The sequence below is a fragment of the Lipophrys pholis genome, assembly GCF_963383615.2.
Source record: "Lipophrys pholis genome assembly, chromosome: 10".
In the NCBI taxonomy this organism is placed as follows: Eukaryota; Metazoa; Chordata; class Actinopteri; order Blenniiformes; family Blenniidae; genus Lipophrys; species Lipophrys pholis.
In genome coordinates this window covers 31,759,701-31,775,861 of record NC_137640.1, presented here as the reverse complement: position 1 = coordinate 31,775,861, position 16,161 = coordinate 31,759,701, and the positions used below count along the sequence as shown (strand labels likewise).

The window sequence follows — 16,161 nt, the reverse complement described above, 5'->3', positions numbered from 1 at the left end:
CTCAGAACAGGCCACGCCCCCACAGCAGACCACCCCCCGCACAGCAGACCACGCCCCATCGTATCAGGCCACGCCCCCACCGCAGCAGACCACGCCCCCTCACAACCGGCCACACCCCCTCACAGCAGGCCACGCCCCCTCACAGCAGCCACACGTCTGTGCTGCGGCGTTTTAACTTTTAACAGCACAGTTTCTTTCTGTCCTCCAGAGCTTCCAGAAACACATTCCTCTGAACTGCTCCAGTAATAAAGAGAGTTTCTGTCAGAGCGCCATGTTGGTCTGGTTTTAACTCCAGGAGCTGACAGCTGCTCGTGATGCGTTCAGGTGCATCATGTAAGCCTGCACTGCGGGGCTCGTACTGTAGCGAGGTTACAAGCTAAATATGATTCAAACATGACTGATAGTCATTAGAGAGCTGGAACACATGAGCAGCACAGTGGATGTTTTACTCAAGATTGAAGCCTCCAGAGTGGCCAATATAACAAGCCTACGCTCTCTGGTCGCCACGGTAACCGTTAAACATGCTTCAACTTGAGATAAACCACCAGGATCCATTCCTCGGCCGTTGTGGTGTTGTGGTTGGGAAGTAGAGTCCAAGACGGGTGGTGGTGCTCCAGCAGGGTATTCACCAGCTTGGGGGTTCAATTTAGCGCTAATGTGTAGCGACGGCAGTGGACTGAGGGATTGTGGGAAATGATTCCTGTGACTTTGTTTGGCCGTTGCCATGGTTACGATCCGTCGTTCTGTGTTTCAGTGATGGTGTTGGTTATTGTTGCTTTATCATTTCATGTCTTTATTTATTATATTGGTATTTTCATGGTTCACAAAACTCTCCACATAACAGTTTGCCTTTGGCATTCATCTGTACATTACATTTAAATCTCAACACAACACATCCAAACCTGTATAAATAGTACATGAGTCCTTCCACCATCTTAGAATACACTAACTAACATCTTACCACTAAATAACTCCTCTGCCCAGAACAGAGAAACATGGGTGCACCTTGGTGTTATTAGAAAAAAGAAAGAAAAACTTTGCTCATGAAGTAAACCTGTGGAGAACATGAGAAAGGAACCAAAACCTGGTTTAACACCCTGATCCATCGTTCTCTTCAAGAACACATTGTGCTGCAGTCTCATGGTAAATGTGATTCAGGGGCCATCGTGGCTCACTGGTGGAGTCGGTCGTCCAATAACTTGAGGGTTGGCAGTTTAAATCCCACTCTATCCAAGTCATTGTCGTTGTGTCCTTGGGCAAGGCACTTTATCCACATTGCCCCGTATGAATGTTGGTGGAGGTTGGAGGGGCTGTTGGCGCAAAATGGCAGCCAGACCTCCGTCAGCAGCCCCAGCTGTGTTCCCATCACTGGTGGGACTGGTGTGAATGAAGATCGCTCTCTGTACCTTGGGTCAGCTTGAACAAAGCGCTTCATAAATCCAAGGTGTTTTTAGGGACCAAGCAGGAAGATGGAAGTCAGCTCACTCTTGTTTTTCCAATGTTTCTTATTATTCTTATGATTCTTATTATTATTATTATTATTTTGCCGCAAACTTGCTTATAAACTCACCAAATTTGGCACGCTCATAAAGACTGGCGATAGAAAATGTAAAAATTAACCCCCAGAGAGCAAACATGTGCTCTCTAGCGCCACCTACAAACACTACAACGGCCACCATAAACACTTAAACGGCGACCACGGCCCGTAGGAATGTCGTAGCGAAGATCAAACCAAAACTCAATTGTTCGACTCATGGAGCCCTACAAATCACACACTGGTACCCCTGACCTAAATCAGACAGGAAGTCCGCAATTTGCCTTTCAAAATAAGATTTGTAAACGCTAGCTCCTCTGAGCATGAATATCTATCACCTTCAGAACCCTGTTAAGTGACAGAGGAGACTCTCCTCCTCAATAATCCCAAGATCATTTTCAGTCGTCCAGGTTCTGCTTTTATTCGCAGTCAAAGTTTTGAACACCGACTCCGCCTCCTCGCCCAGTTTAAAGCTCCTCTGTATCGCCTTCACAATACTATGAAATGATAGAGGAGACTCTGCTGCTCAATGATTCTGTTCAACTTTATGACTGATCCAGCGGGTTTTTAATAAGTTCTGAACCGTCTCGTCCACGTGGGTTTGAACACACATCTGACCTACTAAACCTGCTGACAGGTTAATGAAACTACTAAACCTGCTGACAGGTTAATGAAACTACTAAACCTACTGACAGGTTAATGAAACTACTAAACCTGCTGACAGGTTAATGAAACTACTAAACCTGCTGACAGGTTAATGAAACTACTAAACCTGCTGACAGGTTAATGAAACTACTAAACCTACTGACAGGTTAATGAAACTACTAAACCTGCTGACAGGTTAATGAAACTACTAAACCTGCTGACAGGTTAATGAAACTACTAAACCTGCTGACAGGTTAATGAAACTACTAAACCTGCTGACAGGTTAATGAAACTACTAAACCTACTGACAGGTTAATGAAACTACTAAACCTACACACACACACACACACACACACACACACACACACACACACACACACACACACACACACACACACACACACACACACACACACACACACACATAGACTTGAGGGCACTATTGTCCAATAGTGCCCTCTTGTGACGAGTTGGAAAACATGCAACTGCGACGTAGGGGAGCGGTGTGTATTTTGTCTTATTTTTCACCATTCCAACATTCCATAGTGACTTTCTGCTCCTTTCACTTTATTTCTGGACGTGTCTGAATCAAAAGCTTCAACATGGAGGAATGGAGGTGTAGAATGATAGAACGCTGCTCTACAGCCGTTTCCATGGTAACCTAGGTAACCACTCTGATTAAAGTTCTTTCACATGAAATGTGATCCTCATGAAACGATCCTGACAATCCCTGCAGAGGGGCGGAGCCTCCAGCACAGGGTGGAGGACCAGTTTGACGTCACGAGTCCTTAAGTTTGACTTTCACATCACAGCAGAGACCATAAGGCCCGTGGACCAGAACCCACCAAGAGGCTCCACTCTGGTCCCACCAAGCCAGGAGCTTATGGAGGATTTATACTACTTATGGGGGGGGGGGGGTCCCGTCCAACGCTGCTTACAGCTTTCATTTTTATTATTATTATTTCCATCTTAAAAACCTCAAATATGAAATGAATCCATCGTCACTGCTGGTTTCTCTAGTTTGATCCACTTCCTGCTGCAGCACCAAGAGTCTGAACGAGATGTGGATCCTTAGAGGACACAGGGCCCCGAGACACAGAGAGACAAACTGTCCTAAAGATGCTCAGCATGACTTTAGAAAGCTCCGTCCAAAAGGCCCGAGACTGTCCAGGACCAGGACATGTGGAAATGATTTGTCTCCAACAGGCAGATGAGTTGGTGTTCTAAAAGTCTGACGAGGCTTTTCCAGCCAAACTGTCTCCATCGTCTTCAATCGGACGTTTTACACAACTGTCCCCCGTCTTCAGCAGTCAGAACCAAGTTCCCTTCCTGTTTCTGTTCTACATCAATGAGCTGCAGTTCTTTTGTTCTAGAACCCGATAAAGTCTGAGATGGTTTTTGGGTTTGGGCCTGAAGTATCAGCTTCTAGAAACACTTTAATGAAATACTGTCCCATAAACACTTTAATGAAATACTGTCCCATAAATACTTTAATGAAATACTGTCCCATAAACACTTTAATGAAATACTGTCCCATAAATACTTTAATAAAATACTGTCCCATAAACACTTTAATGAAATACTGTCCCATAAACACTTTAATGAAATACTGTCCCATAAACACTTTAATGAAATACTGTCCCATAAACACTTTAATGAAATACTGTCCCATAAACACTTTAATGAAATACTGTCCCATAAACACTTTAATGAAATACTGTCCCATTGGTGTGGAACTTTTTTAATTTGTTCAATATAATGACGAGCCGGTAGAAATCTACAGAAATCATCATTATTCAAATTGAATTTTCTCTTAAAGTCTGGAAAGTTGTTCACTTCCCCCTTTTTCATAAAAGATCAGGATGTGGTTAAACCGTCCTCTGAACCTCCCGTCCCAATGTCCAGGCACCAGCTCTGGGTCACATGACACCATGTCCAGGCACCAGCTCTGGGTCACATGACACAATGTCCAGGCACCAGCTCTGGGTCACATGACACCATGTCCAGGCACCAGCTCTGGGTCATATGACACCAGCTGTGGGTCACATGACACCATGTCCAGGCACCAGCTCTGGGTCATATGACACCAGCTGTGGGTCACATGACACCATGTCCAGGCACCAGCTCTGGGTCACATGACACCAGCTCTGGGTCACATGACACCAGCTCTGGGTCACATGACACCATGTTCAGGCACCAGCTCTGTGTCATATGACACCATGTTCAGGCACCAGCTCTGGGTCATATGACACCAGCTCTGGGTCATATGACACCATGTCCAGGCACCAGCTCTGGGTCACATGACACCAGCTCTGGGTCACATGACACCAGCTCTGGGTCACATGACACCATGTTCAGGCACCAGCTGTGGGTCACATGACACCAGCTCTGGGTCACATGACACCATGTCCAGGCACCAGCTCTGGGTCATATGACACCAGCTGTGGGTCATATGACACCAGCAGTGAGTCACATGACACCATGTCCAGGCACCAGCTCTGGGTCATATGACACCAGCTGTGGGTCACATGACACCATGTCCAGGCACCAGCTCTGGGTCATATGACACCAGCTGTGGGTCACATGACACCATGTCCAGGCACCAGCTCTGGGTCACATGACACCATGTCCAGGCACCAGCTGTGGGTCATATGACACCAGCAGTGAGTCACATGACACCATGTCCAGGCACCAGCTCTGGGTCATATGACACCAGCTGTGGGTCACATGACACCATGTCCAGGCACCAGCTCTGGGTCACATGACACCATGTCCAGGCACCAGCTGTGGGTCATATGACACCAGCAGTGAGTCACATGACACCATGTCCAGGCACCAGCTCTGGGTCATATGACACCATGTCCAGGCACCAGCTCTGGGTCACATGACACCATGTCCAGGCACCAGCTCTGGGTCACATGACACCATGTCCAGGCACCAGCTCTGGGTCATATGACACCAGCTCTGGGTCATATGACACCAGCAGTGAGTCACATGACACCATGTCCAGGCACCATCTTGTCTCACATGGTTTGGAGCTGTTACCTCCTTCCACAGGCGAAGTGGCACATTTCCTTTAACGTATTCCTCCACCCTTTATCTCCTACTGCTGGCTGCTTGAATTGGGACGTCCCCGTCATGTCCTCCTCAATGTCCTTCCGTCCTGCCCTGTCCTCTGGATTACACCAACATATTATTGGTCTCAGTTGTGCAGCCACACAGCAATCTTTCAGACATGGGAGTGCGACCCCCACCCCCCATCGTTTGCCAATAGTTAACTCTGATATTTCATTCCTGGTCTTCGTCCTTCCCAAATGGATCTGGACAGAAGTGTGTCCCACTCCTGAACTTGTTGGTCAGACACGTCTCTTGGAAGGGACTGGAAGAGACTCAACAGTCTCTGCAGAATCATCATTTCTACTGATTCAGTACGAGACCCCAAATTAAGAAAAGCCTTTGAATCCCGTCTCCTCATGTCTTCTCTCATTTTGTTGTTCAGGGAGACAAAGTTGACTGAGACTAAAGTTGCCCGGTCTTTAGGTGTATCACCCCCCAGATATCTCATGGATTCAGCTTAGAGCTGCTGAGCTGCTGGATAGAAAACTGGGAACCGGGCCGGGAAAGGGTTCTGGAATCGGACCTTCTCTTCTTTTAGCACCGAGTTCCCCTTGTTTCTTAACGCCTCCGGCGCCGTCCTTTTTTCAGCCTCCTCCACTCTTGAGTTGGTTTTGTTTACTTCCTGTGGGATGTCTTCCAGCTGCTGACTGCTGTCTCTCCTGAACTCCGTTACTTCTTTCAATATGAGACCCAGGTCCAGTTTCTCTAGCGGCTCCTCGTTATCGCCCGACCTGCACGCACTTTCCTTTTCTAGATCCAGTTCACATGGAAGGTTGTGCAGCTCATATCCCTCCTCGACACCTCCACCTTCCACCATAAATGGTCAATGGAAAGGGCCTCGTCCATATTTTTGCATCTCATTCAGCATTCGACGCTAAATCCTGGCAGAAAAGACAAAGTAAAGGAATTTTACTGAGAGACAAACAGTGATGGAGGAGGTGGAGGTCAGGAGATGATCTTATCTGGTGTCACAGTAGTGAAATCACTAATAAAAGAAAAAACAAGTGATCAGCAGCTCGTCGTCACTGAGGGAAATAGTGAGAGAGTCTGAGAGAGATCAGTGACTGTAGAGGTGGAGGAGAAGAAATGTATAAATTAAATATGTGAACAGGGACGGAGAAAAGACTGTTTTATCCTCAGTCACTAGAGGTGGAGGAGGAGGGTGGAGGAGGAGGTCGTCAGCAGAGTGGATGACCGTACTGCGAGAGGCTTTATCAGGATTTACAGCCATAATGTCAAAATATACTAAACTATCACGTCTGTATAATAATAAAATAAACAATATACAATCTATAATTTCTTTATTTTACATGTAAACGTTGGTAAATCAGCTCAGCCTCCCAGAGACTCACTTTGTTACCGTGTTCATACACTTTAGTATATTTGTACCTTAGAACTGTAAATCCTAATAAAAGCAGCTGGAACAGAAGAGATGTCCCCAGAGACTGGAGACAGACAGTCAGTGTCCTCCTGAGGACGGAATCAGTTGTTACACTGGAACATCCACACTGCAGCTCTACTCACGACTGTCACCTCACTATTTATGTGTTTACTCTGGAATTACACTGATCGGTACTCACTTTGTCACCATTGATAACCAATCAGTTCTATCCTCTGTCATTGATAACCAATCAGTTCTATCCTCTGTCATTGATAATCAGTTCTATCCTCTGTCATTGATAATCAGTTCTATCCTCTATCATTGATAATCAGTTCTATCCTCTGTCATTGATAATCAGTTCTATCCTCTGTCATTGATAATCAGTTCTATCCTCTATCATTGATAATCAGTTCTATCCTCTGTCATTGATAATCAATCAGTTCTATCCTCTGTCATTGATAATCAATCAGTTCTATCCTCTGTCATTGATAATCAGTTCTATCCTCTGTCATTGATAATCAGTTCTATCCTCTATCATTGATAATCAGTTCTATCCTCTGTCATTGATAATCAGTTCTATCCTCTGTCATTGATAATCAGTTCTATCCTCTGTCATTGATAATCAGTTCTATCCTCTATCATTGATAATCAGTTCTATCCTCTGTCATTGATAATCAGTTCTATCCTCTGTCATTGATAATCAGTTCTATCCTCTGTCATTGATAATCAATCAGTTCTATCCTCTGTCATTGATAATCAATCAGTTCTATCCTCTGTCATTGATAATCAGTTCTATCCTCTGTCATTGATAATCAGTTCTATCCTCTGTCATTGATAATCAGTTCTATCCTCTGTCATTGATAATCAATCAGTTCTATCCTCTGGATCATTGATAATCAATCAGTTCTATCCTCTGGATCATTGGAAGATGAAGGTTTGACATATGAACATGGTTCTGCTGATTCAGCAGTAACGTTCCACTAAAGGAACATCTAGAACTCTGCAGCTCGGCTGTTTATGATCACGTGGATCAATAAGTAGATATTTGAAGATAATAAATGTATGAGATGAATCTGGTTCAGTTCTCCACCTCACCATCAGCACCACCAGGTTCTCCGTCTTCAGAATGTGCTGCTCCAGGTTCTAAGTTGTCGTACCGGTACCAACATTCTCCCACAAAGTCTGTTTCTACAGATTCACAAACTTTACCTGGGAAGTGGCGTAGGCATCTTTCAGGACCTGTAGTGCTTCAGCAGCTTTAGAATTGAGGCTCCGCCCCTAATTAAACTAAAGTAATGTAAATATGGGTTCTTTCTGTGTGGCTCGGTACCAATTAATCCACCGACCGGGGTTCGGGGACCACTGGGTTTTTTGTAAAAAAAAGAAACTGTTTTTGAAACTTTTTGTGAAAAATGTTGACTAAACATTGTTTTCTAACTGTTTTGTCCAAAATATTGTACACAAACATTTTTGTGAAAAACTGTAAACAAATTTTGGGTGAAAAACATAAATTTTCTTTATGAATGTTTGGATAAAAAACATTAATTTTCTTTATGAATGTTTGGATAAAAAACATTAATTTTCTTTATGAATGTTTGGATAAAAAACATTAATTTCTGAGAAACTTTGTTTACAAAGATTTTTGTAAACAACATTGTACAGCATGCTTTCTGTTTTAACTATCGCAAAACCCTTTTCCTGAAAACGATCAAACATTAATGATTATGCGAAATACTAGTTCGGACAGTCAGCGGTGGGTTTGGACTCGTCCTGGGTGTTGACCTTTGACCCCTCCCCCCCTCCCCCACAGGAACATGGTTCCTTCAAACCTCATTGAGGCCACTTTCCAGCAGGTGAGTAGGGTTTGCCCTCTCAGGTCTAAATTCATAGGCCCCGCCCCCTCATGTGTAGCTCCTTAAGCTCCGCCCCCTCAAGTGTAACGCCTTTAGCTCCGTCCCCTCTGAGCTAACTCCATAAGCTCCACCCCCTGTGTTCTAACTTCAATTTGCTCCGCCCCCTCTGGTTTAACTCCCTAAACATCGCCTCCTCTAATCTTACTTCCTAAGCTCCGCCCCTTCTGGACTAAACCTCCCCCCTCCCCCCACAGTACAAGACGGACCTGATCCCGATCCTAAAGGTTCAGACGCGCACCGTCCCGCCGAGCTTCGTGTACGTGTTGCCGGACGAGGGCGACGCCCCCCGGGGGCGGACCGTGTACCTGGAGCTGACTCCACCCCCTGATGTCACGTACAAGACGAGTCCAGGAAGCAGCCAGCAGATGAACGTGCTCGGAATCGTCATCTTCTCTGCTACCATGGGTACGTAGCATGCTAGCCAGCTAGTCGGTGCAGCTACGTCATAAAAATACATTTTGGTGAAAAACATAATAAAACATGAGAAACCAACTTTATTCATGAAAAACATTGTAAATGACCTTTTTTGTAAAAACTCTAGTCCAGAACTTGTTAGTGACGTGTTTGTTCCTGGAATGCTAGGTTTGCTGCTCGGCAGGATGGGAGATCGCGGGTCGCCGCTCGTTAACGTTTGTCAGTGCATCAACGAGTGCGTCATGAAGATTATCAACGCTGCCGTGTGGTACGTAGTGTATGACATCGGGGTTCCGGGGGGCTCAGGGGGGTGTGGGTGGGGGGGGGGGGTGTGTGGGTGGGTGGGTGGTGGTGTGTGTGGGTGGTGGTGGTGTGTGTGGGTGGTGGTGGTGTGTGTGGGTGGGGGTGTGTGTGTGGGTGGGGGTGTGGGGGGGGGTGTGTGTGGGTGGGGGTGTGTGGGTGGGTGGGTGGTGGTGTGTGTGGGTGGTGGTGGTGTGTGTGGGTGGGGGTGTGTGTGTGGGTGGGGGTGTGTGTGTGGGTGGGGGTGTGGGGGGGGGGGTGTGGGTGGGGGTGTGTGGGTGGGTGGGTGGTGGTGTGTGTGGGTGGGGGTGTGTGTGTGGGTGGGTGGTGGTGTGTGTGGGTGGTGGTGGTGTGTGTGGGTGGGGGTGTGGGGGTGTGTGTGTGGGTGGGGGTGTGGGTGGGGGTGTGTGTGTGGGTGGGTGGTGGTGTGTGTGGGTGGTGGTGGTGTGTGTGGGTGGGGGTGTGTGTGTGGGTGGGGGTGTGGGTGGGGGTGTGTGTGGGTGGGTGGTGGTGTGTGTGGGTGGTGCTTTTTTTTTTTTTTCCAGGGGATTTTCAACCCAATGATATAATACATAGACATATAGAGTAGACTTTAGAGCACACGTGTGGAACTCCAGGCCTTGAGGGCCGCAGCCCTGCACGTTCTCCATGTCTCCCAGCTTCAACACAGCTGATTGCAATGAGCAGCTCGTTCTCTGGCTTTGTGCTGAATGTGGTGATGAACCATCAGGAGGTTCAGGGGAGGGAGACATTGAAAACGTGCAGGGCTGCGGCCCACGAGGATCTGAGTTTGACACCCCTGGTATAGAGCTTTTCAGAGGGTAAAAGAGGAAACTACAGTACATACAACACCAAGATACACCAGACAAGCAGAAATACACAGAATACACAGAGTAAATATCTCATTCACAATTACCTGTTATCATAAAACACATTCCCCCCCTCCCTCCCACCCTCCCTCCCTCCTTCACTACAGTAAAACACAGACCCTGTAGACATGGTAGTATTTTATAAGTGGGTACATTCTTGTCTTGTTTCCAGCCAGTCTTTAACCTTTGAGGTGAAAAGTCTGGGATCTGGGATCATTTTAATTTGTTTGGCATTTCCTTCCAGGAGTGACTTCCTGTTATTGACAATGTCTTTGGTCAGAATGTGGTTTATCGGGGGGGGGCAGCTCCTGGTGACTCTGGTTCTGTCCTGTGTTTGGACAGAACCAGAGTGGCTCTACTGCTGTCCTGCATTTGAAGGTTAATTTCAGAAATCAGAGGTCGATGAAACTTTCTAAACTCAGGAAATTATACTTTTGATACTTTCCAGTGATGATACCTACTTGGTTTTCTATCCAGGACTTTAAGAGTTTGGTTGTATAAAGACCCAATGTGTTCTGGAAGGAGCCGCTTGAGCCCGTACTGTCAGACCATACCATATGTAGGAGAATATCACTGAGTACAGTATGGCTGCTTGGTGTGGTATGTAGTGTCTGATTACTTTGAAACTCTTCAGATTGGTTGTTACTGTTTCTGATATCTTCTTCATGTGGTGGTTAAATGTGAGTTGAGGGTCTAATACCACTCCAAGATATTTACATTCTGTCACTAAGCTAATGTCCTGGTTCTGGATACGAACTCTGAATTGTTGCAGGTTCCATTTTCTAATTGAGAAGCACATGGACAGTGTTTCCTGGAGGTTCAGAAGTAGATGGTTCTGGATGAGCCCCTCTAGGATGTCCACCATATATGAAGCCAGGAGGTGCTGGAGTCTGGGCCTCTGTATATAGAACAGCATCATCTGCATAGAGCTGACATGTTGCTGCTGGGCACTGGAACGGCAGATCATTACTAAAGAGGCTGAACAGTAAAGGACCAAGAATGGACCCTTGTGGTACTATGCCCATATGATTGTTTACAAAGATGATATGTTCTGATCAACTTTTACACTCTGTTCTCTGTCCTGGAGATATGATGGGAACCATTTTATAGTATCAGGAGAACAATTAGAAGATCCCGTTTTAGACCAAAGTAAGTGTTGGTTGACCTTTTTAAGGTAAAGACATGCAGCTCCCACCACATCACCCTGATCCAAGGATCGGCTGAAATTTTCCACCAGACAGTAATTTGCTCTCTCAGCTGATGGTATAAGAAGGATCTACTAGCATATATCTACGCTGTGGGCTTGTTGGAGCAGACCTTCACTACACGGGACAGATTGACGGAGTTCATTTATTAAAAGTCCCTCATTAGTCCTCAGACAGGACATTTCTTCACTAAATGGAGCATCTTCAGCAGCCACACAGTGCAGCGCTCTGGGGAGGTGATGGAGGCCAGGGGTGTAGCTCAGGAGGAGGTGATGGAGGCCATGCACGTTCCATAACGTAACATATTGATCCAGAAACTATCTCCACCTCTGCTGCCCGGCGTTCTCCACCTTTCCCCAAGTAGTTTGTTTCACTTCAGGAGTTCTGAGCCTCTGGATCTTTATTTTATTTAAACTGTGATTGTTCAGACGGGAGACGGAGGATCTCCTCACACAAGAACCCAGCAGCTCTGGAGCAGGAGCAGTCGGAGACTACAGATCGCGCCGTCACAGAATTTGGGCTGCGTGTGGTCCACCGCAGAGGGTCAGACCGGTGGACCACAGAGGGTCAGACCGGTGGACCGCAAAGGGTCAGACCGGTGGACCGCAGAGGGTCGGACGGGTGGACCGCAGAGGGTCGGACGGGTGGACCGCAGAGGGTCGGAGCGGTGGACCACAGAGGGTCGGAGCGGTGGACCGCAGAGAGTCAGACCGGTGGACCGCAGAGGGTCGGAGCGGTGGACCGCAGAGGGTCGGACCGGTGGACCGCAGAGGGTCGGACGGGTGGACCGCAGAGGGTCGGAGCGGTGGACCGCAGAGGGTCGGAGCGGTGGACCGCAGAGGGTCGGACGGGTGGACCGCAGAGGGTCGGACCGGTGGACCGCAGAGGGTCGGAGCGGTGGACCGCAGAGGGTCGGACGGGTGGACCGCAGAGGGTCGGACCGGTGAACCGCAGAGGGTCGGACCGGTGAACCGCAGAGGGTCGGAGCGGTGAACCGCAGAGGGTCGGAGCAGACATCCGCACATGGGGGCGGATGACGATTCTGACGTCACAAGTGTGAAATGTTTCATCACTTTTCTGTGTTGAGGCTGTTACTGCTGGGGCCTGTTACTGCTGGAGCCTGTTACTGCTGGGGCCTGTTACTACTGGAGCCTGTTACTGCTTGAGCCTGTTACTGCTGGAGCCTGTTACTGCTGGAGTCTGTTGGAGCCTGTTACTGCTGGAGCCTGTTACTGCTGGAGTCTGTTGGAGCCTGTTACTGCTGGAGCCTGTTACTGCTGGAGTCTGTTGGAGCCTATTACTGCTGAATCCTGTTGGAGCCTGTTACTGCTGGAGCCTGTTGCTGACTGTTCCTGCTGGAGCCTGTTACTGCTGGAGTCTGTTGGAGCCTGTTTCTGCTGGAGCCTATTACTGTTGGAGCCTGTTACTGCTGGAGCCTGTTACTGCTGGAGCCTGTTACTGTTGGAGTCTGTTACTGCTGGAGCCTGTTACTGCTCGAGTCTGTTACTGCTCGAGTCTGTTACTGCTGGAGCCTGTTACTGCTCGAGTCTGTTACTGCTCGAGTATGTTACTGCTGTAGCCTGTTACTGCTGTAGCCTGTTACTGATGGAGCCTGTTACTGCTGGATCCTATTACTGCTGGATCCTGTTACTGCTCGAGTCTGTTACTGCTGGAGCCTGTTACTGCTGGAGCCTGTTGGTGACTGTTACTGCTGGAGACTGTTACTGCTGGAGTCTGTTGGAGCCTGTTTCTGCTGGAGCCTATTACTGTTGGAGCCTGTTACTGCTGGAGCCGGTTGGAGCCTGTTACTGCTGGAGCCTGTTACTGCTGGAGTCTGTTGGAGCCTGTTTCTGCTGGAGCCTATTACTGTTGGAGCCTGTTACTGCTGGAGCCTGTTACTGCTGGGGCCTGTTACTGCTGGAGTCTGTTGGAGCCTGTTTCTGCTGTATCCTATTACTGTTGGAGCCTGTTACTGCTGGAGTCTGTTACTGCTGTAGCCTGTTACTGCTGTAGCCTGTTACTGCTCGAGTCTGTTACTGCTGGAGCCTGTTACTGCTGTAGCCTGTTACTGCTGGAGCCTGTTACTGCTCGAGTCTGTTACTGCTCGAGTATGTTACTGCTGGAGCCTGTTACTGCTGTAGCCTGTTACTGATGTAGCCTGTTACTGCTGGAGCCTGTTACTGCTGGAGCCTGTTACTGCTGGAGCCTGTTACTGCTGGAGCCTGTTTCTGCTGGAGCCTATTACTGTTGGAGCCTGTTACTGCTGGAGTCTGTTGGAGCCTGTTTCTGCTGTAGCCTATTACTGTTGGAGCCTGTTACTGCTGGAGTCTGTTACTGCTTTAGCCTGTTACTGCTGTAGCCTGTTACTGCTCGAGTCTGTTACTGCTCGAGTCTGTTACTGCTGGAGCCTGTTACTGCTCGAGTCTGTTACTGCTCGAGTCTGGTACTGCTGTAGCCTGTTACTGCTGGAGCCTGTTACTGCTGGATCCTGTTACTGCTGGATCCTGTTACTGCTCGAGTCTGTTACTGCTCAAGTATGTTACTGCTGGAGCCTGTTACTGCTGGATCCTGTTACTGCTCGAGTCTGTTACTGCTGGAGCCTGTTACTGCTGGAGCCTGTTACTGCTGGAGCCTGTTACTGCTCGAGTCTGTTACTGCTGGAGCCTGTTACTGCTGGAGCCTGTTACTGCTTGTTTTAAGAGGTGGGCCAGGCATTGGAGGGTCCATGAAGAAGACTTCTACAAAAATCGAGTCTGAAGGTGAGGAAGGTGAGGAAGAGTATTTCAGTAATATGGTTGATGTGAGACTGAAACAAAAGACAGTCGTCCATTATGATGCGTACGGAGGGGGAGGGGCTACTGTGGAGGAGGAGGAGGAGGTTCTGAACAGAGGTGAGGAGGAGGAGGAGGAGGTTCTGAACAGAGGTGAGGAGGAGGAGGAGGAGGAGGAGGAGGTTCTGAACAGAGGTGAGGAGGAGGAGGAGGAGGAGGATGACATCACTAGTGAAGGTTTGAACAAATTTCAGACTGAAGAGTTTGAAAGTGAAGAGAGGAGTGTTTAAGTCAGCTGTTAGCTTAGCCGTCAGTCGGCTGTTAGCTTAGCCGTCAGTGAGCTGTTAGCTTAGCCGTCAGTGAGCTGTTAGCTTAGCCGTCAGTGAGCTGTTAGCTTAGCCGTCAGTCGGCTGTTAGCTTAGCCGTCAGTGAGCTGTTAGCTTAGCCGTCAGTGAGCTGTTAGCTTAGCCGTCAGTCGGCTGTTAGCTTAGCCGTCAGTGAGCTGTTAGCTTAGCCGTCAGTGAGCTGTTAGCTTAGCCGTCAGTGAGCTGTTAGCTTAGCCGTCAGTGAGCTGTTAGCTTAGCCGTCAGTCGGCTGTTAGCTTAGCCGTCAGTGAGCTGTTAGCTTAGCAAGCTGCCGTTGCAGAGACGCTGGTCAGGAGGTGGTGGAGACCAACCTGCCCCCGATGGTCGTCTTCACACTGAAAACCATGAGGCTGAACCACTGGCCTTTCACATTAAAAGTCCCTCCTCACGTTTACACACTTTACCTTCAGACAGCAGGACCGCTGGTCCGGACCAGTTTCCTGGTACATTGTATGTTTGGGTTTCCCTAGTGAGGCTTAAGACTAGCACCCCCATTCTTCAGTGGTGAGAACAAGAACTACATGCAGGCCTTTAACTAATAAAGTGAAGGAGTGAAGTGAAGATTGACCCTCGTGCATGAAGAGTCACTCTCTGCTCACCAAACTCCACGGCTCAAAACCAAGGGAACACTAACAACACGTCCTGGATCTCAAAGAATGAAAGTCTTTATTCTATATATAGTACAGTGCATTGAGAACAAAATAACATAAAGATGATCAATGTAAATCAAAATGATTCTCCCATGGAGGTCTGGATGTAGAATCCTATCAAAATAAAAGTCACATTTCAGGTAAAATTACTCCAGACAAGTCAGAATGAGGCTCAGTACTGTGTGTGGTTCCACCTGCCTGGAGGACCTCCATACAACACCTGGACATGCTTCTGATGAGGTGGGGGAGCTTCTCCTGAGGGACGTTCTCCTGGGGGAAGTTCTCCTGGGGACGTTCTCCTGGGGGAAGTTCTCCTGGGGGACGTTCTCCTGAGGGATGTTCTCCTGGGGGAAGTTCTCCTGGGGGACATTCTCCTGGGGGACGTTCTCCTGAGGGACGTTCTCCTGGGGGACGTTCTCCTGGGGACGTTCTCCTGGGGGAAGTTCTCCTGGGGGACGTTCTCCTGAGGGACGTTCTCCTGAGGGACGTTCTCCTGGGGGACGTTCTCCTGGGGGACGTTCTCCTGGGGGACGTTCTCCTGGGGGACGTTCTCCTGAGAGACGTTCTCCTGAGGGAAGTTCTCCTGAGGGAAGTTCTCCTGGGGGACGTTCTCCTGAGGGACGGCCTCCCAGACCTGGACCAAAGCGTCAGTCACCTCCTGGACCGTCTGTGGTCAAGGTGTGGTTGGGGGATGGAACCAGACAGTTGGATTGAGGTCTGGGGAACCGGCAGGCCAGTCCAGAGCATCAAGACCTTCATCATGGAAGAACTGTGACACACTTCAGCCACATGAGGCCTGGCATTGTCCTGCATCAGAAGGAACCCAGGAACCACTGCAGCAGCATCTGTTCTCACACTGGGTCTGAGGATCTCATCCTGGTACCTGATGGCAGAACGTTCTCCACGTTCTCCAGACTCTGTCAGGTCTGTCACATGTGCTCAGTGTGAAGCTGCTCTCATCTGTGAAGAACCCAGGGTTCCACTGGCCAACCTGCCA

The 16,161-nt window shown here is 48.4% G+C and overlaps 1 protein-coding gene across 2 annotated transcripts in view; it reads left to right on the top strand.

The window, feature by feature from the left end:
• Window positions 1–16,161, top strand: part of LOC308115690 (excitatory amino acid transporter 5-like) — a 28,644-nt gene that overhangs the window by 8,340 nt on the left and 4,143 nt on the right. For both annotated transcript variants that reach the window (XR_013935712.1, XM_080473341.1), the window contains exons 4-6: window positions 8,488–8,530; window positions 8,785–8,995; window positions 9,173–9,272. Coding sequence is in view for 1 of the 2 variants with exons in the window: in XM_080473341.1 (XP_080329467.1) it covers window positions 8,488–8,530; window positions 8,785–8,995; window positions 9,173–9,272 (354 nt within the window). In the remaining variant the exon portion in view is untranslated. The remainder of the gene's footprint in view (window positions 1–8,487; window positions 8,531–8,784; window positions 8,996–9,172; window positions 9,273–16,161) is intronic.